This window comes from Cinclus cinclus, chromosome 3 (assembly GCF_963662255.1).
Source record: "Cinclus cinclus chromosome 3, bCinCin1.1, whole genome shotgun sequence".
Lineage (NCBI taxonomy): Eukaryota > Metazoa > Chordata > Aves > Passeriformes > Cinclidae > Cinclus > Cinclus cinclus.
Genome location: NC_085048.1, coordinates 48255306 through 48282580, shown reverse-complemented (window position 1 = coordinate 48282580; position 27275 = coordinate 48255306). Strand labels below are relative to the sequence as shown.

General features: G+C 36.6%; 1 protein-coding gene across 1 annotated transcript; it reads left to right on the top strand.

Moving 5' to 3' along the window:
• GOPC (golgi associated PDZ and coiled-coil motif containing) lies at positions 1-26735 on the top strand. The gene is made up of 9 exons (XM_062489970.1): positions 1-273; positions 13023-13187; positions 15383-15406; positions 18682-18857; positions 19130-19295; positions 20545-20640; positions 21453-21617; positions 22373-22553; positions 23073-26735. Exons 1-9 carry the CDS (start codon positions 1-3, stop codon positions 23189-23191), a joined length of 1365 nt encoding a protein of 454 aa, XP_062345954.1. The 3' UTR covers positions 23192-26735.
• The last annotated feature ends 540 nt before the right edge of the window (positions 26736-27275 follow it).

Sequence of the window (27275 nt, the reverse complement as noted above, 5' to 3'; positions counted from 1 at the left end):
ATGTCGGCGGCGGGCGGTGGTCCTTGCGGTCCGGGCGCGGCCGGCGCGGCCTCGGCGGCGGCGGGTGGCGTGTCCATGTTCCGCTGGCTGGAGGTGCTGGAGAAGGAGTTCGACAAGGCGTTCGTGGACGTGGACCTGCTGCTGGGCGAGATCGACCCCGACCAGGCCGACATCACGTACGAGGGGCGGCAGAAGATGACGAGCCTGAGCTCTTGCTTCGCCCAGCTGTGCCACAAGGCTCAGACCGTGTCCCAGATCAACCACAAGCTGGAGGTGAGTGAGGGGGCTGCCGTGGCGCCGGGCCAGGCCGGCCCGGGCCGGGCCGGGGGTGCATCCCCAGACATGCCGCGGTGGCCCTGCCCTGCCCCGGGGACAGTGGGATGTCCATCGGATTTCTTCCTGCTCGTTCCCTGCCCCGAAGCATCTGAGGAAGGTTCACCAGGCCCCACGGTTTGGGATTCGGGCCTGGCCGTGGCCATCCTCCCTGTGGGTTTGATAATTCCAGCTCTGGCGCGGAGCGGTGCGTGCCAAAGGAGTTCTCTGTGATGTTGAAAGCAGGAATCTTGGGCAACAGATGCTGCGGACTGGGCTTTTCTTGGCAGTGAGTCAGGACGAAAGGACAGAGTCTTAAGCTGCTCCACGGGAGGTTCATCTTGGGTATAAGGAAGAAGCTCTTCTCAGAAAGGCTGGTTAGACATTGAAACGTGCAGTCGAGGGTGTTGCTGGAGTCACTGTCCCTGGACGGGTTTAAGGAAAGACTTAGTCTGGGTGCCATGGTGGTGTTTGATCACAGTTTGGATTTGATCCCAGAGTTCTTTTCCAGCTTAATTGATTCCTAGATTCCGTGAATTTGGGAAAACTTGTAAAAGAAGGGACAGAGACAAGATCGAGGTGCTTAAACCTTAGAGTCAGTAGTCAAAATGAGGACATTGTTCCTCCTTACAAGTAAAGGAAACAGATAAGTGGATTGGGGATGGACTTTGACAGGTCCTCTTGTTCCTTCACTCTTCAAAGCAGATCGGAGGGATTGCTCTCTGCCAAGCTTAGCGACTGATAGTAATAGCAGGGGTCGCACATTCTGTGAGAATAATAACTGGCCTTCCTATTGGAAGGTTTTCTTCATGCCTGATACAGAATTTCAGGTGGTGGGAGAAAAGAAGCCAGAGCCAAGTTATCTGGTCCTGATGCTGCTGAGAGGATGAGCTGCAGGTCCTTTGGCCTGTGAAAGAGCTGGAGTGCTCTGGAAGGAGATTCTGGAGAACTTCATGGTTGTTTTATATCTATCCAACCTGAGTGTCTTTGGTTTAGTAGGTGTTATTTGTGATATCCTCAGCAGATGTGAATGTGAGCTGCCCTCTTGTCTTTTTAATTAGAAGGCTTCTGATGTTTCTTTCTCAGTTACCTTTTCCCTGGACTAAAGCCTTCAGTTTTCTTCATTGTCTCTTGTAGGCCATACTTTTTAGACTTCTATTGCTTGTTCTTTTAGCTTGTAAGGATACAGGAGTAAGAAGGGGAATTCTGAGACACCATGAAAATATGGGCTTGGTAAAAGCTTCAACAGACAGAATTCCCTTCTTCCAGTCCTTTGTGTTACATTTACTATAATAAAATAATTTTAGCATCTTCAAGCAGTAACCTGCTCTTCTGAAGGTGTGCCTTTCAGGAGGAAGTAAAGTAAGTAGATTGTCTTTGGTTTAATCAGGTTTCTTCCTGGTATGAAGACATGATTACGCAAAAGAACCTGTGAAATTTTACAGAGGAGCAGGATTTTTCAGAGTAGAAAAGTAGTAGAGTGGCAGAGTAGAGCAAAGTTCTCGTTAAAGTAGAAGTGGTTTTTTTAATCTCATTTTTTTTTTCACCAGAGTGCTTACTGTCTTACTGTAGTGATGTTTATGTTCCCCTGTGTGTTTATGTTGATATGCTGTCTTATATGTTTCAGTATTGGGGCAAAATATGTATATATACACAGACACGCACACATACAACCTAGTTTATAGTAGATAACCAGAATTTATTGCATATTGAACAGGCCTGTAAAACAAGTGAGTTTTCAGGTTATTTTAAGAGAATGGATTTGTTTGAAAGGTTGTTTCAAGCGTAAATATTTTGAAAGGAAATTATGTAATTCAGAAAGGATTTTTTGTATCTAATTAAAATCTTCAGAAGCACCTAAAGAACTGAAGATCTGTGCCTAAATCTCTTAGGAGTTGAAAAGCAAAGGAGCCCAGTTAGCAGCTGCTAATAATTAGCCTAATTATTGTGTATATCTACATGCATGAGGTAATTGTTTGATAAAAATGATACTGATAATCTAGAGTGCTTTGGAAGTGAATGAAGAGTTTTACTTTGTAAAGTATTTTTATTACAGTGAGTAGTATTAGACCTCATACATATAAAGGAGTTTTTATCTTTCAAATAGACCTTTAGAAGACTTTAGTATTGCCTTGAAGGCTGTTAATTTTAGGATCTTGTGTTTATTGGAGTCATAAACTTGAAATGAAAGCTGCCATTTAAAATCTCCAAAAGATGGAGCTGGAGCTGCTCTGTTGAAAATGAGTGTCTTGTCTTCTTACGTGCACAGATTTCTAGTCAAAAGCCACAGTGACCAATATGAGGAATACAATTACATATTTTAAAGAGATCACTAACATCAATACTGGATGTCATTGGTGGTTTTACATCTTTTTTTATAATGCGAGTTACTGTACTTCATATAACTTTTAAGATTGCAATAATTTTTTAATAACTCACCATTACAGCTTTATCCTGCTTGTACATTTTAATACAAAGCTTTTGTCACAGTCACAAAAATGTTCTCTGTAATAGTTAACTTTGGTGCACTTATTCAAGCCAATAAATTAGATCCATTTTGAGAAATGCTAAAATAATACAAATAAGTAATTTATTTGGATTAAAATAATGCTTGGACTGAATCTAAGTTTGTCTAAACTTACTCCTGCAGCTACATTTGACTGGACTTGTCTTACTGATGTTATTTCATAAAGAAAAAACAACAGAAAATTATGAATATCATTCTGTTGTTTGTGGATACCGTTTCCTCAACCAAAATTGTTGAGTCTTATTATAACATTGTAGGCAAGAATAAAGAAATGCATTTCAGACTTTGATTTATCCATCAGCAGCTTAATAAGCATTCTCTGATTGATACAATCTCTTTTAAGAGGCAGAGCTTGCAATTTGGTGGATGGAAGCTCCTGCTGTAGGACTTCCCAAAAAAATAGTTGCCATCTTGCTGTATATCTACTGCTAGAGAGAGAAGTCTCGGTAAAATACTGTATGAAGGATGTTTATGGATAGTGAAATAAGTGTTCCAGGAGGACAGTAGTTTCCAAAGAGGCAGCTGTATGTTGGCAATTCTGGGACAAGTTATTTTTAGAAGGAGCCAAAAGGTATTTCAGATGCACAGGGGATGTATGTAAATAAATTTACTTGTGCTTAGGGTGGTGAAAGTTTATAAATCTACTACTGTGCTAATAATATTTGCAGTGTTAAATTAAACTAATATGTTGGGGGGAAGATTTGTTTTCATAATTTTCTTGCTGGTCACAGTAGGCCAGAGTTGAATTAAGTAGCTTGTCAAAGAGGAGAAAAAAAAGGTGTTTGGCAGTACAAGCCACTGTCTTTTCTGAGATCAGCCTCATTTCATGGTGAATAATTGGAGAAGTGTATCTTGTTAGTAGGCTAGCAAGGATCTCAGTCTTTTAGAACTGGTGTCAGACATTTTAAAGGAGTTTTTTTGTGATTCACTGTTGGAAAACCATATAAATCAGCGGATGCAGGCTGGTGGTCAGTGTGTGAGATTTTAGAAAGTGTTTAACTGAGAAGCAGTTCATAGGTTTTGTTTTTCCTGTTTGACTGTCACTTGACTATGACATTGTCTAAATGTCCATTTAAAAAAATGGAAGTTGTGTATATCTGCAGTGTTTTAGAAATAAAAGAAATAGGTCAGTGTGCCAGTGGAAACTGAGTTTGACTTTAACTCTGGCGTTTTGACTGCCAATCTGAATCTGCAATTTAAAATGAACAAGCTAGAAAGGAATGTTTGGTGGAGCACACCCTGTGTCTTGGCAGATGTGTTAAGCCTGTGTATATACTAAAGCTAAGGAAAACATGTATGTCTAAGAAGTTGAATCTAGTTTTTTGTCTGTGATTAAGTTGGAATCAACATGTTTAGAGGAACATGTTTCTATAAGCTGAATTCTTTGGTAAGTAACTTGTAACTTATATAGCACATATGGAATTATGTGGGTAATATGAAGATGTATATATTTTAAAAAACCCCAACTGAAAACTAGAAAAGTAGGTGGCTTTATGTGTATAGTGACTTTCCAGAAACATGCAAGTCCATCTTGTGGGATGCACTGCAGAGGTACAGTCTGGCTTTGCTGTTTAGCAGTACTTTAATCAAGGTAGGACTATACACCTTCTTAGGAAGGTCTGGCTGGATTTATTTTTTCCTCTCTCCTTTATTTTGTAGTGAGAAATGTACTCTTTGAAAGCCAACGTGTTTTTTTGTCCATGTGAGGTATGTATATACAGACATATAGAATAATTGCAATAGATCACTTATTTTTTTCAAATGCCATTAATATTTCCAGTAGTTACTGAGGTATTTATTTATTAATTGGACTTTTAATACTTTTTCTCTTTTGGAATAGAAATCTGTTGGTACTAGATAGAGTATGTTTTTCAAAATATCACTGGAGTGGGATTTGGTCCAGCTAATTTGATATCCTAAAATATAAGTATTTTTCACATATTCAGGAAATATAGATTTACATGCATTTTTCCAGTCAGCTTATGTACTAAGTTGTCATTGGTGTGCTACATATAACTTCTATCAGAATCATTATGCCCTAATTACAGTTATGCCTATACTTAATTCATATTTTCCTGTATCAGAAGCCTATATACTTTTATACAGATTTAACAAGCCTACTTCATTTTCAGTCTGTATGTGGTAAAGTGTTTTCCTTTTCTGTATCATTTGTTGGGAGCTGCCAAACAGAAAGTGAGAGGAAACCAGTATATTAGTTTATATTTCTTAGGGGTTTTTTTACTGAGTTATATTGCATCGATAGTATGGACTTTAAAATAATGACAATAATAAAACTATCAATATGACTTCTGGGAGCAGATTTATGTCTTCCTGACCAGCGACTAGCAGCAAGAACAGCCTGACAAAAGTAGTAATTGTGAGGCAGTCAGAAATTTGTCCCTGTCAGCAAAGTGATTAAAAAAAAATAGTGATTTGTTCTTCTATAAATAGGTGTAAACAGAATAAAACAGTAAGGCACAAAGTAAAACAGGAGCGAGAAACAGTAGCTGGTATTTTAATGATAGAGGTGAAAAAGATCAGTCACAGGTATAAAAATGTTGGTGGATGTATCCAGTTATGTAAATGGAAACCTAATTTTTTAAGATGCTTTATTTAAGATTTGGTATTATTATTTATCCTTTGATTGTTTGGAGGAAAAATGTGCAGATAATTGCATGTCCAGAATGGTCTTCAGCAGAGAAGATAAAAAAGTAGGAGTGTTGCTTTGCATCCTTTTAATTTGCTGACCCGGAATGTTTTGTCAGGACTGGAATAGAACCTGAGAAATGGAGCAACTCATTTTTCTTATGCCCTTTGTCTTTTGTATGGGACCTAATGAAAATGGATTAAATTAATTTATGATTCATTTGTGTCTTCAGTATCATACACTGCATTTTTGCCAAGACTACTTACATAGCTATGCTACCATACTGTTTATTTAGGGAGTCATTAGTCATAAATTTTGTTGTTCATGTTCTTATTAGCCACACGATGAAGACTTTATTAAAGATTTTATTAAATTTAGCATTAGTTAAAAATTGAAGTCACAAGGTCCTTTTTGGGGTCACAATAATAATGAAATAAAGGCTTTTAATATAATCTAATAATCTCTCAGTACAGTCTTTTCCAATATTATCTTGAAACATTTTCGTCTTTGACAAGTGGTAAGCACTGTGCTGAAATTGAGGGGATTATGATAAAAAATAAGGTTTCCAAGTGTATCATTTATTCAGAAACTCATTTTGTGCAGTGCTGTCGCATTGTTTAGTTTTGCAGGGAGCACCATGAGGTTAAACAGGACTCTGCTCTGTCCCATGGTTTCTCATTCAAAGCAGTCCATTAAACTTAATAGGGTTGTGTGACAAATTGCAGCAAATGCTGCTTAGCAGACAGGAAGAATCAAATAGTCAAGACTGAGGAGGAGTAGAGTGTTCTTGTCTTTTGGAGAGCTGTAGGCAATGTGCTGAAGTGATACTGGTAAGATAATGGAGACAATGTAATAACTAAGAGCTCTGGCTGCTTCACATGAAGAGGCTGATGCAAAGTTAGGGGACCCCACGAAAACTTGGCGGTATGTGGGCTGTGCAGGGGGGCTGTTGTTGTAGCATATCTGGTGTTTGTGTATCTGCAGGCTGTAGGACCTGCTCTCATGTTCTGTAAAATTGTTTTCTGTCCTGCACTTGTGAAATGTTATGGGAACACTAAGGAATAACTATTCCATTGTTCGCAAAGCACAGTTAAAGATTTATTTTTATTTATTTTATTTTTTATTCTTTATTCTTTATTAAAGACCTGCATTTGTCTTTAAATGACATTTCTGTCTTTTAAAAAATGCTGCCAAAATGAAATGATAAGCAAATATGCTAGTCATATCTTGATATTTATACTGCTTTTTTATGCATGCGCTGGGACAGGAGCCATGAAGTAATTGCAGCATTGTAGTGTGCTCTGTTGTGTTTCATGATCCTGGGTCCTGCAGCCTTTAAATCAGAAGGTTAGTAGTCCTGATCAGGAGTGAATGTTGGAATATATAAATGTATATGTTGGTAAATTTTATGGAGTCTAGTATAAATTACATAAGGACATGCTACTGAGGAAATAAAAGCAGCTCATAAAGTTGGTTTGTCTATGAATTTTGGTTTGATCCCATAACAAGATACATAAGGACCTGTCCTTTAAAATTAACTATTAAATATATATATACATATACGTATACACACACATATATGCATATATATGTGTACACCAGAGGTGTTTTATTAGTCACGGAATCAATGGAGTTTGAAAATCTCATGATCTGTGGGGAATGGAAGCATTGAGCACTTTCTCAAGTCACTAAAACCTTCTGATTTGGGCAGTTCCTGTTCTCATGCATGACCTGGGAGTTTCCATATCACAGCATCCTTTCCTTTGCCCTTTTGTCCCTACATTTTTGAGTTAGTAGGCTGGACATGAGACAGCAGCTCAGTCTTTTGCTCAGAACTACATGTGTGCTGCCTGCACACCAGGCTGTCAGCTTGTCTCTGTGTGGATTAAACAAGTTAGCTAAAGGTCTGACTCTTCCCACTTCTCCCTCTGACAGGACACTAATCTGTCACTCTTTCCTTAGTGTAAAAGTTGTATGTTGTAGGAACTTAAATGATACACACTTTTACCCCTCTAATAGATTCGTTTTTATCTTGAAAATTAATTCAGTTCAAATCGACAGGGAAGGAAGGTGAAATAGGGAGAAATGTAGACATACCGATAAAAAGATGGCAGTAGTTGGCCTTGTTTAGGTAACTAAAAAATTCTGAAATGGACTCCTAGCTTCTGCCAGTTGGGGATTATATGGTGGAAAAAAATAATCTTTAGCAAGACAGTTTTCAGATCTTTATGAGTTTAGAAGGCTTGGCAGAAGAATTAATTAGGTGTATCGTAAAGGCCTGAAATTAAACAAAAACTAAAGGTGCTTGGCTTATGACTTATGACTTATGATGAGTGCTTGGCTTATGACTTTTAGTCACTTGAGGCTAGTAATGGATACTTTTGTATGTAGCTAGCTTTCTTTTGCTGAAAAATCTGTGAGTCTTCTACTATGATTGAATTATGCTTAGACTTCTTTTGAGCTAGAAATTAATATACCAAGAAGTGCCTTCATTACACTTTGAGGTAATTCAGGTCTTCCTCTCATTTTTATTTGGTGTGGTGAATAATGCGACTGTCTTGTCCTAGTAGTATGCAGGCCTATGACCCAGCTTCCCAACTCAGCTTGGCTCCACTCTGAGTGCTCGTGTCTGGGCAATGTGTAAGTCATACATCTCTTCTATATCTATTTGTTCAAATGAAGCTCTTGTTCACATTGCAGAAGCTACTGCAATGATAGCTCAGAAAATGGAAAAGCTTTTCCCAAAGCTAAACCCGCTGTTGTCATTACTTTATCTAATGATGCCATCTCTGGGTTTGCCCCTCATCCCCCTGCAACTGCTTCCCCTTATCAGTAGTGGAGGTTGTTTCCTGTCCCATGGTATGTAAGTCACCACCATCCCACTTTCTGAAGTTTTCTCTGTTTCTGTGTGTTGCCCCTCATGCTTTAGATCTTCAGAGGTTGCAGTATTGCCATCTTCTAGTGCCTCGCTCAAGCAGTGATGCTTCTGAGCAGTCATATGTAACTTGTGGTTTTAGCATCTGTCTGCTTCCTGTTGTGCACTTCGACACAAAAATACCTCCATAATTGTACTTCTCTTTTACATTTATTCATCCTTTCCTTGATGTATTTACATTATACGCTGTTCAGGGGAAAGTCTATGTTCTTACTCTTTACAATGTATAAACTTAGTATAAGGTCTCTGTGTATGTCTCTGAGATCTAATAGAAATAAATTATTTTTTGTTAGTTATTCTAATTATTATGTTAGAACAACTAATGGTCACTTTTCTGTGAAAAATGTTCAGATGAGAGTTCAGATCACCATATGAAAAAAGTTATATAAATTAATTGGAGGAGGCTTAAATGCTAATATTTATTGTAACACTCCTGATGAAGAACACTAGTGAAGACTTTAAGAACTCCGTAATTATAAGTACAATTAACCCCACCATTTAAGATGGTGTTTATTTTATTGACAACTTAACATACATATTCAGTATAAGATAATTGTAACAAACTCATTTTTTGATAATTTGTAACTGCTTGAACAGGAAATAACTGTTGATTAAAAATAGGACATTGTCTTTTGCCTACAGTTTTTTTATTGTTTAATTTTTGAGGTGTTTTGTGGAAGAAATATTAATTGCTTAATGCCATGATTTCTTTTCTTTTTTCTTCTATGGGAATAAAAAGAGTAGTTTATAAATTCTTGAGTTATTTCAGTTGAAATTGGCACTTAATTTTGATAGCTGTAAGACCTTTGAGAAATATAAACCACCTGGTAAATGGCAAAACATGTCCCAAAATTGATAAAATGCTTAGTTAGCCTTTCTAAGCTATTTTTCTGGTACCATCTGGATGTTAGATTGTGTGGAAGATAAATGCTGAGTTGTGCTATTTTGTGAATTTGACCAACATCTCCAGTTTACTTGAATTGTAGACTTCTATTTAGAATTTAGAAATAGCTTGTGGTGATAATCTGAAGCAGTAGCTTCATATCCTGCTTGATTCATGTGGGTCTAGGTGTAGGTTTTCATTATTAAATACTACTTCCATGACCACAGTCTGGTTGTGCTGTTTGCTGTGCATTGGCTGGGGCAGAGACACAAACGAGGAAGCAGAGAGAAATTAAGGTGTGACCTTGCAGTGTGGTGCTTGCTAATGAATGGTAGTTGCTGATCTGCACAGTTCTATTCTGCCCAGAAGGGTTCCTTTTTTTGGCTAAATCAGCAAGTTACAGTTAAGAGGATGTTATGAAAGTGAACACACTACCTTCTCTTCAACCTCTGCCCCTCATTGTTCCCCGTTCAAAGTGTCTGTTCTGTTTTTGTTGTTCGGTGGCTCTTCCTGAAGACACCTAACCATGAAGGTCAATGGTCTCCTGTGGGTGGATGTTTATTTTTCTGCCCCCAGCTGACTTCTCTGCAAATTCTAGGGTAGTTGCAGGTGACCACCAAAATACATGACATTTCTGTTTGACTGTCTTGTTGGAGAGTACATTCAAATTAAAAGATTAGTACGGTTGCTTGTGCAGCATTAGTTTATCCTTGTGTTTATCCTATTATGTTTATAGAAATTAAAATATAATATTATCTGAAACCATCTTTTTCTGCAGAGCCCTTGCCTCATGCAGTGAATGGTGCTCTGGGAAGGAATGGCCTTACTGATAGTCCTTGTTTGTGCTTGTGGTTTCATCTGCTGTCTCGGCCCCATCCCTGGTTTTTACTGTGTAGCTTCCAAAATTGAAGATTGAATTTCCAACAGTCTTTTCATAAGTTTTCTTTATAACAGATGAAGGGGATTTGGATAAAAAAGCAGTGCTAGTAAGAGCAATATAAAGGAAAATTTAGTGACCTGGCCAAGCTGAGAATGGCTGGACTTCTGTGAAATAAAGTCTTGTCAGCCTTCATGGAAGTAGATCACAGGATATAAAGCAGCTTGTTGTGTTTGCATTTTTGTGTGACTCCTGTGCCTGCATCTGTTCCTGGGGATAGATTTATGTCTTTTCATAATGTGTGTATATATATTAATTCCATGATATATGCTCTTACCATTTATCATTTTGGGTTTTTTTATTTTGTTCTCTTTATTTATCCAGGCCTTATGGTACCTGGAGAGATGCGACAAGAAAGATGGGAGAGGGACTTTTTACAAGAGCATGTAGTGACAGAGTGAGGGGGAGTGGTTTCAAACTGAGAGTATTCTTAGTTTAGATAATAGGAAAAAAATCTTTAATGTGAGGGTGGTGATACACTGGAACAGGTTGTCTGGAGTGTCCCATTGCTGGAAGTGTTCTAGGCCAGGTTGGATGGAGCTCTGAGCAATGTGCTGTAGTGCTGGGTGTCCCTGTCCATAGCAGGGGGATCTGAACCAGGTCTTTAAGGTCCCTCTCAATCCAGGCCATTCTGTGATTCAGTGATTCTACGATTAAAGCAGGATATGAATTTAAATCTTAGGTTATATGCAGGGTACTATTTTTAATTTTTATTACACGTTTGTCAGTCTTTTTTGATACTTTTGGGGCATCATTCACCCTGCAGAGCTGGTGGCCATCACTCTTGCTGCTTACTTGTTTGCATAGGGAAATTAATTTGTTTTTTCTCACCAAGGACTCCGATTCCCCTTCTTTGTTAAGTGAGGCTGGACAATATTGAATTGGTCTAATTTAGCTGTTCTGTCACTTGGCCATTCTACAGGTCCTTTGAATTAGAGTAGATGAGAGAGCATGTGTTTGTGTGCGTAAGAAAGCAATAAAAGTCAGCATGTTAGCTGTTAGAAAGGAGCAAGACAGTGGTGGTCTTTTTTTTTTTTAAAGTAGGCTTAGTGTATATAGTATGCAATAATAACAAGATGTTGTTATTATGTGAAATTGTGACTGGGTCAAACTGTGCCTTCATTATTAAGGTCCTTGTTATCTGCTCTGTACTGTATCATCAGCTTTTATGCTAGTGATGTTTTTATTTGCTGTGTTAGTTCAGGTATGTGTCTGCTTTTGTTAGAAGGTAGCTAAACCACAGCAGGGAGACTTCAACTGTGCCTGGTCACTGGGGACAAAGCAATGCAGCTTTGTAAGTAACTATTTTCTCTGAAATTATTTGGCTTTTTAGTATTTTAAATATAATCTTACTGCAAAAGGCAATTTCTGCATTAGAGTTCTGCAGTTTTTCAAGGGTTTTTTTGCAGTTCTGGCAGTTGGAAGGTGAAAATGCATGCAGCTCCATTTCTCTGGTGAAAAGTAAGTGCTGGCCTGATCTGTTGAGGCCCTGCCTCAAGGGACAAGGGGAGGTAGTTCTGCTCTGTTCAGCCCAGAGATGTGGGACTAAAGGGCATAGCCAGGAGGCAGGAAGGGAACTTGTTGTTCTTGGCAGTCACACACTGGAGGCTGGCTGGATCCATCTCATCACTTGCGCTCTGGGTGCTCTGAATCACCTCTGGAAGTGCCTGCTTACCTCTGAATTACTCTGGAAGCTTGAGGAGGCTGTCCATCTAAATTATGTACCTGAAGTTAGACCCAGTAAGTCCTCCTCACTGATACTCAGATCCTTCCTGCTTTTTTTCATTAACAGATACAGATATTTTATACCAATTTACCTTGCAACTTGAGTTGCACTGTTAATTTGAATGTTGTTATAATGCTATTAAATACCTAAAATACCCTGCATTAATGTGAGAGGGCATTTTTTTAAAGAATTAGTCACTTTTTCATTTTGGTCTTTAGTTCAAAATCTTTTGCATGAAAAAGTATACTCTGGGAATTTACCTAAAAATCCCCTGAAATCATATTCTGTGGGATTTTTTTGCAAATAGTAGCTTTAAAGTTTATCAAAATGTAGCTTATCTTACAAAATGCTTCTTGAACTTGGATAACAGGTAACTTTATAAACATGTTAGTACTTGTTCTTTCATTACAGATTTCTGCTTCTTAACAGAAACCGTACATGAAAACTGTTTTTAAAATGTTTCAAAACCACTTTTTTCCAAGAGTTAATAACTATTTCTTGTTTTCTACATACACATTTTGGGGACATTTCATGGCTTCTGGTGTACGCAACTAATTTTCTATTTCAGTTAAACTGTTGATAATAGACTAGCTGTAAATAGGATTATTTGACTTCAGCGTTGGATAAATCATTGTCATTTTTCTTTGAGCAATTTTTTTCAGTAAGATTAATAATTTTACAATTTTAAATTGTGTTTACATTGCTATGGGTGTAAATCCTACATAGGTTTAATGCCATTGCCTTGTTTTGGAGCAGACATCAGCATCACATGCCATTGTCTGCATGAGGTAAAGCTCAGCTGTTGTTACTCTTGGCAATACAGTCATTTGATGCTGGTTCTGTGGCCGCATGAATTTTGTGGCAAGTTGGAGAGAAAATCCTGCAAATGATCCAGTGTTAAAGCTGGGCTATGGAGGAATGTGTGACAGCAGGTATTCCTAGCCTGTATTGCACCAGGTACAGCATCCATGTACCAGCAAATGCTGTTGTGTCACAGTTCTGGTGACCCCATTTAGTCCTTGCTCTCATTACTGTGATGGGTTATATCTTCACAGGCACAGTTGGTTGATCTGAAGTCTGAACTGACAGAAACACAAGCGGAGAAAGCAGTATTGGAAAAGGAAGTGCACGATCAGCTTTTGCAGCTCCATGCTGTTCAGCTTCAGCTACATGCCAAGACTGGTCAGAATGTTGACTCTGGGGCTATTAAGGCAAAACTGGTGAGTATGGCAACTTGAATGTGGAATTATGTTTTTCTTCTTCCTCTCCTGGCAGAAATTCTTCCTTGGAAAGTGTGAATAAGCTGATTACATGTTAAATGTTAAAAATATTAACTGTTTTACTTTTAAATAAAGAATAAGGATTTAATTTTTTTTTAAAGAAACCTTTTTTTGTGGTTTCTGAATGTAAAAAATGAAAATGTTTTTGTGATTTATAAAGACTTTCTGAAGACTGAAGTTGTAAAAGATAGTAGAAGAGACTGTAATAGAAGCACTCACTAAACTTACATGTTTTTTAAAAATTCAGACCTTTACAAAGCCCACCAAAGGCTAACAACAATTAATCTGTGCAGTTAGTTGACACTGACTGATAGCCCGAGCATAGACTGCCTTGTTACTAGCCACACCACAGATTCAGGCTCTGATACTATTCAGGATCTCTCTCAAAAAGTAGAGTAGTGTTCTGTACATGTGATTTCTAACTGTTGGTATGAGTCAAAGTCGATTTCTGACTTTCTAAAATTACTTCACAGTTTGATTGCAAATACCTACTCCTAATATATGTGGACCTTTAGATTAGTCTCTTTTGCTATTTTGTCCCATTAATTAATGTACAGTAAAACACAGTAGTAGACTCTTAAGTTTTAGAAGATGTCTAGGCTAATCACTGAACAACAGGAGTAACCCAAATTCTTTGTGTTTCTGATTCAAAAGCTGTAATCAATTAGAGCTGTTTTCCTAGGGCTACACAGTTGTATATTCAGTATAAGAGCAACATTTTTCTGGATCATCCACACATAATTTATTAGTGCAGAATTATGGCTACAGTATGGTGATGTTTATTTAGGGCTCTAAATAATTCTCATGGCTTTTAAATAAGCATTAGTTAAATATTACCAGCATTTTGTAAGTGTTAAATTGCAGGTTTACATGTAGAAAATTTTTTAAGTTAATGCATCACTGTGAATGATCTTAGTCCCCAGATTTTCTTAGTTAGACTTAACTTCTGACTAATACTTTTAAGATTTTTGTTTCTCATTGCCTTTTTAGGAATTATTTCTAAAGATATCTTAAATTTCCATGCTATTGATAGCAGTCTTGTTCCCACAGCTGACAGTAAATACGTTTTACGTGTTGAAATTGAACTTTATTAAAGCTTAGACTGATACTCTATGCTTAATTTTCTTTAGTTTTTATAAATATGAGGACTAGTGTTTTGAGTTTGTTTTACTTTGCCTTTAGGGAATTCACAGCTTTAATGGATGGAAGCTCAACTTTAAACTCCCATAGATAAAGAAAGCTATCAAAGTTTGCAAAGCTAGAACAAGCAAAACTGAGGCCACTTAAATGACAATAAAATGGGACCTCTGATGTTTGGGTAAATGAAACTGTTGTGCTGACCTTCTGGCACTCAGAAAGTCTCTGAGGGCAAAGAAGAACTGTGTCAACAGAAGGTGCAATGGGGAAATAAAGCTCTACTAATTGACTTTCTGCTTTCTTGAGGGACAGACACTCTTATTTTGTATGTAGATTCTTTAGACTCTCAGCATAAATGTATGCTCTGTAATCTGTAAAACTACACATAATGGTGAACTAGGACATTTTAAAATGCTTAGATTGCTAAGAAGCTGATAATTGTGTAGCTTAGACCAAATGCATTTTTAGGAGTGGAGAATCTTCATAGTACAATCATAGCAACTCTTTGTGAGAGTCTGAAGTTGCCTACTTGAATTTTTTTTTTTTGCATTTTTACACTTGATGCCTTTTCTGATACTTCTGCCTGTCCTTTGTGTTCCTCTTGTAACTCACATCATGTTGTTCTTTCTGAAAGAAAAAAATGTATTACCTGTATAATGTTATATTACAGAGTGGATTTTCTGTGCTTCTTTCATATATATCCTATTATCTTGCCATTTATAGAGATTCTTGGTATTTTAGGAGAAGGTATTGTTTTCAATACTATACTAAAGTTAAGTTTTTAATAAGATTTTTAATAAATTTCACCACAACATGCCAAAACTGTTGCAAAATGCCTAAATAGAATTGTAGCAGTGTGCTTGTTCTTTATGCCATCTAATGAAATGCACAGTCTGCTGGTGAAGTCCTTTTGGAATGAGTAATTTATGTTGTTGCATTTTCTTGAAGTTCCTATTGCCTGTTTCTCTAATTATGGAACTCTTTTCTTCTGTCTTAAGTCTGTCCTTTCTGTGGATGAAATGGTAAGTATGCTGATTGCCATTTTTTTTATGTTTAAGCAGTGCTTTTGTTTTGTGCAACAACTTGTATATATGTTGGCCTCAGAAACTGGCAAAACAGATCTGGCTTCTTCCTTCTTCCCAACAGTTGGCAAGATGTTGTATAAGGAATTTGCATTTTAATTTTTCTTTTCTAGATGTGGTGCCCTCTTGCCTAATTCTGTATGGATTCTGCTTATTATTGCTACAGCTAGTTGGGGTGATATGTGGCAATTTGACATTCTGAAAGATTGTTCTGGCAGTATCTCAGAAAATGTTAAGGTGTTACACAATTGCTAAAGCATAAACACTGTACACATGTATGAGTGTAATATGAAGTATTCTATATGCTGTATTTTTAAAAAATCCTGACAACTTCTCCTTTTTCCCCCTTTTTTTTTCCATGGGCATGATTTAATATGGTTTACTGGCTGATGTAACAGCCAAAAAGCATTTGAACTCAATAATACATAGATATAAAGAAAAAGTGAAGCAAATTTGACTTTTATCTTTTCACAGTGATAGACTTGAGAGATTTTTAAACAGATTTTCTGCTTTTATTATGTTACATGCTTCGCTGTCAATCCTCAATATTTGATTTTTTGAAAAGCCACAGGATAGCTGATAACTATAAGCTTTAGTCTTCAACCTTACTGTAACATTTTTTTTATATATCACCAACAGAAAATAGATTTTCTGTTTTCAGAATCTATGCTGTACTAGGAACACTAGAAAGCATGAAACTATTCTGTAACTTAACTTCCTTGATTTCTTTAAACATTTGTGGGACTTTTGTCAAATCTTTTGACAGTCATTTGAAACAGGACATGCTTTTTTAGGACATCTTCAGAGATTCTGTATTGCAAACCGTCTAATATATATATATTTTTTTTAATTCATGTGGTGATCAGTTGAAGACAGTCATAGAAGATTGGCTTCTGGGTGTAATTTTTTACCTCTGTCACAAAAGAGTAGTCATAATGATGGAGAAAATAGGCAGAAAATACTTCTGTGGGAGTGCATTTGGTTTCTTTTAGATGTAGCATTTAAAATGCTTGAATAAAAATGATTCTATGTAGAAATGTAACATTTGGCTTCCTGTTTAATTTAAATGACAAACCAAATTCAGAGTAAAATCATTGGAAAATCTGAGTCTGGATGAGGTGTTTAAGCAGGCTACTTTGTATAAATACTGTCAAATGTGCTGCATGAAATTCCCTGGTGTAATCAAGCATCTTTGATCAGTTCAGCAACTCACTTTTCTGAGGGAGGTTGGAATATGCCTATCTTAAATTCTAGTCTTTGTCTTTTTATATTTGTCAAATAAAAGATGTTCTAGAAGTGGACAAACAGGGAGCCTATACTGCTATTTAGATCACCTTAATGCAATACTTACAACAGGAACAGTGTTAACAGGAACACTGTATTTGTTTATTAGCTTTGTAGCTACTGTAAAACAGGTGTTAAGTCTGAACTGTGACCTCTCTTACTCCTCAAGTGTGTGGCAGAGATAATACAGCATGGTGGCACACTTGAATTCTTGTAATGAAAATAGCCCAAGACCAAAATAATAATAGAAAGAACTGGTGTAATCGTGGAAACTCCTGTTCTTGAAATGTAGATTAATCAAAATACATTGCTTAGGAGTGATCCTGCAGTTCAGAAAGAGATCTGCTGCAGAGTCATTCTCATGAGACAACCCCAGCCCAAAGGCCAGTGACTGGAAGTGGCTTTGTGTGACATGTTTTCTAGCATGCCTATGGAGCCAAACTTGATCTGAAGGTGGGTCGTCATGGCTACTGCAGGAAGTGAAATGCCAGTGATTTCAAGTAGTCTTTGAGCTGCTCCTCCTGAGCACTGTGCTGAGCAATTCTTGACCAATGTGTATGTAGGTGTGTACTGTGTTCTTCTAAGCTGATAAAAGTGTTTTAACAGGTGAGGGAGGCAATAGAGTCTACCAAACTCAGAGTTGATTTTCTGGCAAAGTCAGGAAATGCTTCCATGTATCTGTTATGAAAATAACTCCATTTGGAAGGACCAACCTTGTGTAATTTCTCAAATGTGGTAATATTGACCATATTAATGGTTTTATATCCAGGCTTGGAATAGTGAATAGCATATGCACAATCTGAGAAGAGATTTGTCTTGCCAGTTCTGTAAAATTTTGTATCTGTCCTGTTGCTTCTTTAGTAGCACTTCCTGGTTTAATTTGTTTAACAATATAATTGGTACAGGTGCAGAGATCTGGGCTTTTTGGGTACTCCAGATGTCTTCAAAAATGCATTATGGTGAACTTAGTTTTTATTGCTGTTTCAGCTGACAGCCATTTATTTGAAAGGAAACTGTGTTAGACCCTGTGTCTTTACTATTCTCCTGGTTTGTGGTGGGGTCTTTCCCCCCACTTTGTAAAGGGATGCAGAGCAAAATATAAAATATGCAAGTTATCAAGCATGCTCTCCTTGAAGTAGTTTAGCAATCTAATTCCTTTTGCACTAGTACTCTGGCAATTGGAAAAGGTAATGACTTTGCAGTTTCTGTGCATTTGGGATGAAGCAGTGTGGGACTAGTTTATATTTCCGTAATTCTTTTTTCAGGGGGTGAGGCAGAGGGAGATAGCTTGCTTAAAGTGTGGTTTTAGTGTGGGCTTTGTTTCTGGGTTTTTTTGGTTGTTGTTTGGTTTTGGGTTTTTTTAACAGAGCTATTTTGCACTAATTTTCTTTTAGTTTTGTGAGGGGTGGGCATCTTCATGTGCAGAATCCTTGGCTTTATTTATGTGGTCTTCAGACTAATCTGGAAATGCCCCTGGCTGGACATTTCTTGGCTGTTTGCATGAAAATAATTGTCATTCTAAGCACATATGGAGACTTCCGTTTCCATGTAGTCATCATAATAGTTAAAGAATTTAGTTAAATTGAAATATATAGTAGCTTCATAGTTACTCTTTAATTTTAAAATTAGTATTGTTTAACTTTGAATCTCGTATTTGCAAGACAAGAAAATGTAAGGATGATATTCAGGCTATTTAAATTTGCCACCTTTGTGTAGGATAGTATGCAAACCAATAGCTGTAGTGCCAGAGTCTCTGCTTTTTTTTTTTAATTTCTTTTCCTGCATGCATGTCTTGTACACAAGAAAATAATTTCAGATTGTGTATGCAGAAACAGTAAGTGTCCTTTCATTATTTAATTGGATAAAAGCTTTTTAACATTATTTTCTTATTTGTTTTTTGTTTGTTTGTTTGTTTTTTTGTCATTGTAAAGGAGAGAGAACTTGAAGCTAACAAGAAGGAAAAAGTGAAAGAAGCTCAACTGGAAGCTGAGGTGAAGTTGCTGAGGAAGGAGAATGAAGCCCTCCGTAGACACATAGCTGTGCTTCAGGCTGAAGTTTATGGAGCAAGATTGGCAGCCAAGTATTTAGATAAGGAGCTAGCTGGAAGGTATGTGGAGTCAATCCATGTCCCCTAGGATAAGATGTTTGTTGTTGTTATTTCCTTCCTTTGCATCCCCAGAGGCAGGTTCAAGGTTAAGACTAAGTAGGAAAAGCCTCACATTTCCAGTTAATTAACAAAAGGAAGAACAAAAATGCCCAGGGTTCTTGTGCCGATTGCTGGGTGACCACGTGCTGTAGCTACATGAGGTGTATGAGTCCTACAGTGCATTGCTTTTTCAGTCGTAATGCAGCATTGTTTTACTCTTTGTCACTGTGCAGGGTCCAGCAGATTCAGTTACTGGGCCGGGATATGAAAGGACCTGCTCATGACAAGCTGTGGAATCAGCTGGAAGCAGAAATACACCTTCACCGCCACAAAACTGTTATTAGAGCTTGTCGAGGTCGGAATGATCTCAAACGACCAATGCAAGCACCACCAGGACATGTAAGTTGAAAAGATGAGCCATTCCTCCATGGTTTCCAGACATGAGTTACTTCTTCATCTTCGTGATTGTTTTCACTTCAGTGTTGTGTTTTTTTCAAATGCCACTTGTAAATACATTGTTCTTTTGTATGCTGAAGGACAGTTCTGTGATGAATAGCATATCCCTCTAAATGACCACGGAAGGTGACACAATTCCTTTGACTTACCTAGGAACACTCAGTCCTTTTGTAAACTGAGCCTCTGATATAAATATATATATTTATGTGTATAAATGCAACTTGAACAGCAGAATTTGTAACCTAGGTTTCAAAATGTGGATCTAACTTATTTACAAAAACCAAGAATAAAGTTTTTAGCCTTAGATTGAGATGAAATTGATTTTAATTTAGTTTCTTAAAAGGCCAGATAAATCGACCCTCTGTAAAATAATTATTTGTAGGTTGTTTTTTTCCTCCTAAAGGTACTTCTTAAATCAAAGCCTTTAAACAGAATTTTACTATGGGTATCTTTTGTCGAACTCATCCAGCTTGGCACATGTCCTGTTAATCACTCCAGTGTTCAATACATGTCGTTTTCAGCAAAGTGTTTTACTGTGGTCTGTTCTAAATACCTTAGTTGGTCAGTGGGTCTTACTGCTTATGTTGCTAGTTGCATATAAAACATTGGTGGACAAATACATGTATTTGTGATTTTAAAGGTATGCATAATGGCATCAGTGACTTAGCAAAAGGAAAAAACAAACCTTGATTTATTTAGTCTCTCTTTTAGATTTGTGTTCAATGGCTTTTGGTGTGGTTTATTTTTATTACAATAAAAATAAACTTGAGCAAGCAACCTCTTCCTTGGGAATATATTACATCATCTTCTGTCATTTGGTTACTTTTAAGATGAGTTTACATCATATAACGTTTCAGCAGTGATCCGCACTTCTTCATGTAGTCCCTTAGTATTTTTAACATGTGGCAGATTTCCTTATTTTGATGTTAAGTTCTGGGTTGTGCATTAATCAGCAGTGAAGTAATGTAAATAATTATTTTCATTTGAGGTGCCTAACGAGGAATCTTTTATGATTTCATTCTCTTTCTGTATAAAGAGGCTCTGAGTTTGTTCTGCCTGGAGTCTAGTCTAAAACTCTGTTGCTCATAACACTGCCTGTACATAATCACAAAAACCCAAAATGCTGCTGAAATGCATCAGTTTTTCGTTCACATATTTATGTTTGTGCTATGTTTGTTTTTAATCAAACTAGGATCCTGATGCCTTAAAGAAGAGTCAAGGTGTTGGTCCAATCAGAAAAGTTTTGCTAGTTAAAGAAGACCATGAAGGACTAGGAATTTCAATCACAGTAAGTATTTGCATTTATTTTCTATGACACAGAAACAGCAATTCAAGTTTGTATTCCTACTTCTGTAAAATACATGGATCAGTAAATGTGTGGTTAGAACAAATGAAAAAAGCTTGCACAAATCCATAACTATGGTCATAGAACTTCAAGACTCATTTTGATAGATTAGGAAATAGATAACTTCTACTTCATGTTAAAGTTAAGATTTTGACTTATGTGTAGGATAGAGACACTTTAGGAGATTAGCCAGTGGTCATTCCAGGTGTATTTAGAAGAGCAGAGACAATCTAAGACCTGACTTCCAAAGCTTAGCTGTTGTGATTATACCTTTTTATAAAGTATCTGTATTGGCATCTCTCACTTAACAAAAGCTGTGTAAAAAAAACTTTTTACAACAAATTTGGAATACTTTTATTATTATATTTTTATTCTAAATATGAATATTGTTTCTTGAAAGTAAATCAGTAAAATACTTTCAGTAGATAATGTATTTAATAAATACAATATTAAATTCAGTAAATACTTTCAGTAAAACCTTTTCAGCTTTTCATTAGTTTGTATATGATCTTACAGTTTTATTAGTAGTCAGATTTACATGCTTTGAGTACATATTCAAAATTTTCTGTTCCTCTGTGGGGAGAAGAATTAAGGGAAGCAGCTCACACATTCTTAAACATTCTTTGTTTGAAGAATGATTTCTAATTTTCTAAAATGGAAGTTGAAATAAGCAGTTTAGGAACTACTACCGCAATGTCAATTTTATGTTAAATGGCATCTCAGTTAATTAATTTTTTTTTTTTTTTCCTCTATAGGGTGGGAAGGAGCATGGTGTTCCAATACTGATCTCTGAAATCCATCCTGGGCAGCCTGCTGATCGATGTGGAGGACTGCATGTTGGTGATGCTATTTTGGCAGTAAATGGAGTTAATCTAAGAGATGCCAAGCATAAAGAAGCTGTAACTATTCTTTCCCAGCAGGTCAGTTTGGACCTGTTATCCATAGGCGTGTTTTGGTGCTTCCTGTGTCCTGCCCATTGAATTACCTTGAATTTTAATTTTCCTGTCAAGTACAGTGTAATGCTAAGCTACAGTGATTCTTGAGGTTGTATCACTTTACACTTAATTTTCTTATACTTTGCAATTTAAGGAGAAAAATGCTGCGTCAGTTGCATTTATCTGTGTTATGTTATGGCAGTCCTATTAACCTATAATTGTCTTACTGTTGAAGCAAAATGTTAATCCCTTTCTGACAGCAGTGTATCTTAAATGTGTATTGGCTAATCATTATTCAGTAAGGCTGATGAAAATCAATTTATTATGTTGCCCCACAGAAATGACTATTTAGTGACATATGCTTTACTCTAATGACAAGAGCTCCAGCCAAGCAATGTTTCTCATATTCTTTGTGGTCTAGAATCTTCTTGATTTGCTTCCCATTTTCAGACAGTTAACAGGTGTGCTTAATTTATTAGAAAATGTCCTCTTTAGAAATCACTGTTTGAAATGTACTGGCATATAAGAAATATGGGTAGTTTTGGTAAAGCTTAGCTATAGAGCTGTTCTACTTTAGTCAGTAAAAACTTAACTCAGATACCTATCTGAAATATTCAACACAACTGTAAATGTGTTTACAACAGTAAAATGTATTTGTTTTAGTAACCTAGCTCATCTTGGCAATCTTGCTGGGTAGCTGTGCAGTAGTAAGTAAATTTGTATTTTTGGCTGCATTTTAGAGAGGTGAAATTGAATTTGAAGTAGTGTACGTTGCTCCAGAAGTTGATTCAGATGATGAAAATGTAGAATATGAGGATGAGAGTGGACACCGTTACCGTTTATATCTTGATGAATTGGAAGACAGTGCAAATTCAAGTTCTCATAGGAAAGATGCAAATGTGGATGTCAAACCAGCACAAGGTAAACCTTCTAAAATGTATTACATGCAGTTTAATTCTGAATTCTCAATATGCAAACCAATTTCTGGAAAATATTGTTTTCATATTCATTGTAAAATTAATCTGCTGTCAGTTCAATTAACCTACTAATAGACTGTCAGTTCATCTGGTTGGTCCCTCACTGTTTGGCCTGGTTTACTTAGATACCACTGAATTAACTTAGGAACGTTTTTCATGGTCATGTTTTCCCAAAGGTTGAAATTCAAATTTATTCTTACGTTTTCCTACCTCTGACTAGGTAACTCGTTAATTCCCCTTAACACTTCATGTTGGTGGCTTCTTCAGATACATTTTTTACATCAGAAAAGCAAAGAAACAGTCTTTATTTTCCTGCCATATGATGTTCTGCTGGCAGCTTTAATTTTGGTAGTAATTTCAGCAAACATTCCAGCTTTTGAAACAAGTATCAATGATGTGATCAGTGATTTGTCCTTCCCAAGATTGCTTCTTTCCTTAAATAAATTTTCTTTTTGACTTGCAGTGTTTGATAAGAAGCCAAGTATTGATGGACATGAAAATGGAGACCTGGGGAGTTCAGTTGAAGCTTCATTAGAAGACACTGTGCCCAAATTAGCCTGTTCTGCCGAGTCTTTATCTTAAAAACAAACAATCAAAAAAAAAAAAAAAAAGAAGAAAAGAAGCAAAGCCTGGACAGATCCCATCTTTGGGAACAATTGATAATCAATATTGACTGCTTGAAGTTGCATATACTAGTGTAGGTTGTAAAAGGATGATTAAATGTCAAAAGGAACTGTTTTACTGTTGCCTGGAAAAAAGGCGGTTACCTCAGGGCTTCATTGTGAGCAATTCTAAATGTGGAAAACTGTCTTTTGCGTGACACACAGTAGTTATTGAACACACAGCATGTGAAATGAATTTCTTTTAATAAGAGAGGAGTCCCACCAAAGTGTGGGATTTTTAAAGTGGATAACCTCAGTATGTTCCACTTTTAATCTCATTGATGTCCCTAAGGAAGCAGAATAATGTGTGACCAGCTGAATTTTGACCCTTGGATGTTTTAAAGGGACAACTGATGTTCACTTTGGTGTGAAACATGCTTTAACCCTAGACAGATGGGGGGACACTTGTTCCATTGCATCCATGTGTTTTGTATTTAGGATTTTTGAACTGTAACTTTAGAAAACACTTTTTCTTTTCTCAGAATAGTACAGATGAGAGCTTTTATTTGAGCAATGACTGTCAGAACCCACGTAAGCAGTGGAGTGCTTGCTTATCACGATCGTTCAGCCCATGGTAATTTTGCGAGTGAGGTTTTTGGATTTCTTGTGTTTATTTAAATTCACCACCATTTGTTCCATTTGAAACCTGCTTCAAAAGTAGTTAAACAGAGTAGTATGGGGTTTTAAAAGTGGAATTAGTTGAAAAATTACTCACAATTAATGTGAGCCCTTTGGTATTTTTTTCTGAGCATCATCAATATAGTGTTTGTTTTTGAATGGATATGGTTACTGCTAATGCAGAATTGTTTGCATTGGTCATCATTAGCTTGACCTTATGAAATGATGAGTGCTTTTGATGGGTACTGAATATACTCATTTCACATTAAAATAATCCTTAAAGAAGTGGAAGTTGAGTGCACAGTACTTTACAGGAGGTTCTCAGAATAACACGGTGCCTGGCCCTATCTGTGTTGTGTTATGTTATGGCAGTCTTATTAACCTATAATTGTCTTACTGTTGAAGCAAAATGTTACTCCCTTTGTGAGAACAGTGTATCTTAAAATAGTTTTTTACTGGTGTGCATCTAAAGGCCCCCAGCATGGCTGCAGATGGGGAGGTTGAGGACGGTGTCTGGAGCAGTTTCTCATGCTCCATTTGTAGCTCTCTTGGTGAAGTGCAGCACACTCCACAGACAAGCTCTGCATTGTCTTCGCACTTACTATTTCAGCATGCAGTGCTATCTTTCCTGTTCACTGCTCTGCAGGCTGTTGAACTGTAATGTAAAATGTACATTGAAAGAGGAACTAATGTGAAAAGACATCTCTGCAAATGTTAACTGTGTAGGGTATAAATACATAAGAAAAAAACCTCAAAGGCCTTTAGAGTAACATCAATTAATCTTATGTTCTAAGTTGTGATGTAGAACACAGTTACCTTGTCTCTCCTAGGAGCACTATATATATATATGTTTATAGAAAAAGCCTAAAAATGTATATACTTTATTCAAAGATTTTCCTATTTATAAATCCTTTAACTTCGTTATTTACACAACCATTTTGTGTGTGTGTGTGCACGTGTGCATGAGTTCCACTTACTCACTGGAGTAACATTATTTGGTTCATTTTTTTATACTAGTGTTCGTCGTACAGCATACTGTTGAAGGTTTTTAAAATAGTCAAGGCTGTACAGTTTTCACCGAACAGAAACTAGTATTTAAAAATAAAGCTGTGTGAAGAAGAAACAGGTCCCCAGGCATGTTTCTTTTTCTGAAGCTTCAGAAACTTGAGGACACATTGGCTGTGTGTTAGCAGATGAATCCACTGCCAGAACTTTTTCTTCCAGATTTGTTTTTTTCCAACATCTACTCAAGCAGAGTGCACTCTGAAACTGTCTGTGGCCTGGAGCACTCAAATGTCCTCTCTGACAGGAAGGGACAGTTCAAAGCCAAGTTCTGGTCATCTTGTCTTTGAAAATCATTGCCGTGTGAAATCTTCCTGCAGTTCTTAGAAATTAGACTTGTCCAACTAGTCTTGTAACTTTTAAAAAAGGCATTCAATTTTCCTGTACAGTTTCCCTTTATTTGAGGGAAAGGTGAAATTTTTTTATTTATTTTTTTTCTTCCTTACTTCATGGCGCACTGTATTTTCTGCTCAAAACATTTGATCAGTTTTAGCCTGAAGTGGAAGAATGTTTCTGGAGTTATTTTCCTAACATTCCTCATCTGCCAGTTTCATATGATGCTGTGCTCTCTTCTTTATCTGCTGGACCTTTTCTCTGCTCTTATCTTCTTTACTTTTATCTCTGTATGAGATCAACAGAAGGATCAACTGCTGAGGAAGAAGACTGGGAGTAGACATATCGGGTAGCAGTAAATTACCAGATTTCCTTCCCAACAGTTTTTATAATCTTTGTTTAGGAAGTTGTGGATGGGAGGATTTTGCTCAGACGCTACAGTCTGTCTCCATGTATGCTGTACTTGTTACCAGCTGATTTAACCTGCTGGTTTATTTGCAATCATACTGAAATGCTTGGAGATTAATATTTAAACTGAGAAAAGTTTTGCCGGTTGAGATTTCCAGATTCAGTGGACAAATGTGTATTCTTCCCTTTGTCAGTAACTGGAAGACTCAGTCCTGCTGATTCCCAGAGATTGAATGAGTTGGACTTGGAAGAATTTCTGAGGAAAGTCAGTGTTCAGACTCCATTTTTATTTTTTAAAGTGTAAAACAGTTTACTTGCGTGTGTATATATATTTTTACTTAAAAAATAAAATAATATTCTAAAGATAATTTTGCAATTTTTTTGGTATATAATTCCTTTCCTATTAAAATCTTCAGTAAGACAATTGTATTTTAAGCTAAAGGTGGACAGTGTTTGTTGGCATCCAGGACCAATGTTAATTAGAAGCATGTAAGATAAGGAAAGTGCTTTACGGCAATAAATTTAACTCTGATCAAAGGTTGTATGTAGTATTTCCTTTGTAGAAATGCTTTCTTGGCAGTGAAGAGGGTTTGTATCTGTCTCAATGTATGTTAATCCACAGTTGTGTATCAAATAAAATGCAGATATTTATTGTATTTGTCCAGACATAATTACATCATGGGTTACTCTCATTTCTGTAGCAGATGGAACATTTTGCAAAACATGTATACACCTAGCTAAGCTGAATATAATATATTTTTATTAGACTGTAAATAAATATAGTCTTCTGCATTGCAGTGATTTCTTCACCTAATTCAGAGTTGTATTTCATTTTCTTCTATTTTTATATATACAAAAAAGACCAAACCCTGTGTGGGGTTTTTTTACTTTTTTTTTTTTCTTTTTTTTTTTTTTTGTCAAGCATGTAGTCCACACCTGGCCAAAAAGCTAACATGGGGAAACCAAAACAGCATATTGTGAAGTTTGACTCTAATCTAATCTTGGCTGGCAATAGTTAAGAGCAAAATACATTTTTTTGAAAGACGCAGTTATAGGACATGTCTCAAAGTTCACTGAGATGCATTTTCTGCTGAATGTTTTTCAGTTAAAAAACAAAAAAAAATATTTGCAGTGTCTGACTGTATAACAATACTATAAATATTCTGAAGCCCTTGACTAGGAAGAGCTATAAAGACCTAGACCTATCAAAGGGTTAAGTCATTTGGCTAAAATTGTGGATACTGCTCTTTATCTCTTTTTTTGGTTGGTGTTTGTTTTCCATGCATTTTGAAATACTTCAGGTTTTCCACTGAAGTTACAAAACACTTCACTTTAGGTTACAACTTGTAGTCCTGACATTTAAGTCCTTTTGTACAGATTGAGTGTCTGTTTTATTTTTTTAATTATATTTTAAAATAAATAATCTCTCACCTATACTTGAGTGATCATCTCACCCTAAAGCATGAAGTTCATCTGAATGAGCAGAGAGCTCAAGTGAAAGGCAGTGCTGGGGTAACTAGTAGTAGTATAATTATGGTAGTGCTTAAAGATTTATTGGGGGTGTGTAAGCAGAGGGCAGAAAA

Coding starts and splice junctions, on each gene's coding strand:
- GOPC (XM_062489970.1), top strand. CDS start 1: ATGTCGGCGGCGGGCGGTGGTCCTTGCGGTCCGGGCGCGGCCGGCGCG. Junction 15,407..18,681: donor TCCTTTCTGTGGATGAAATG/GTAAGTATGCTG, acceptor GTCATTGTAAAG/GAGAGAGAACTTGAAGCTAA. Junction 18,858..19,129: donor GATAAGGAGCTAGCTGGAAG/GTATGTGGAGTC, acceptor GTCACTGTGCAG/GGTCCAGCAGATTCAGTTAC.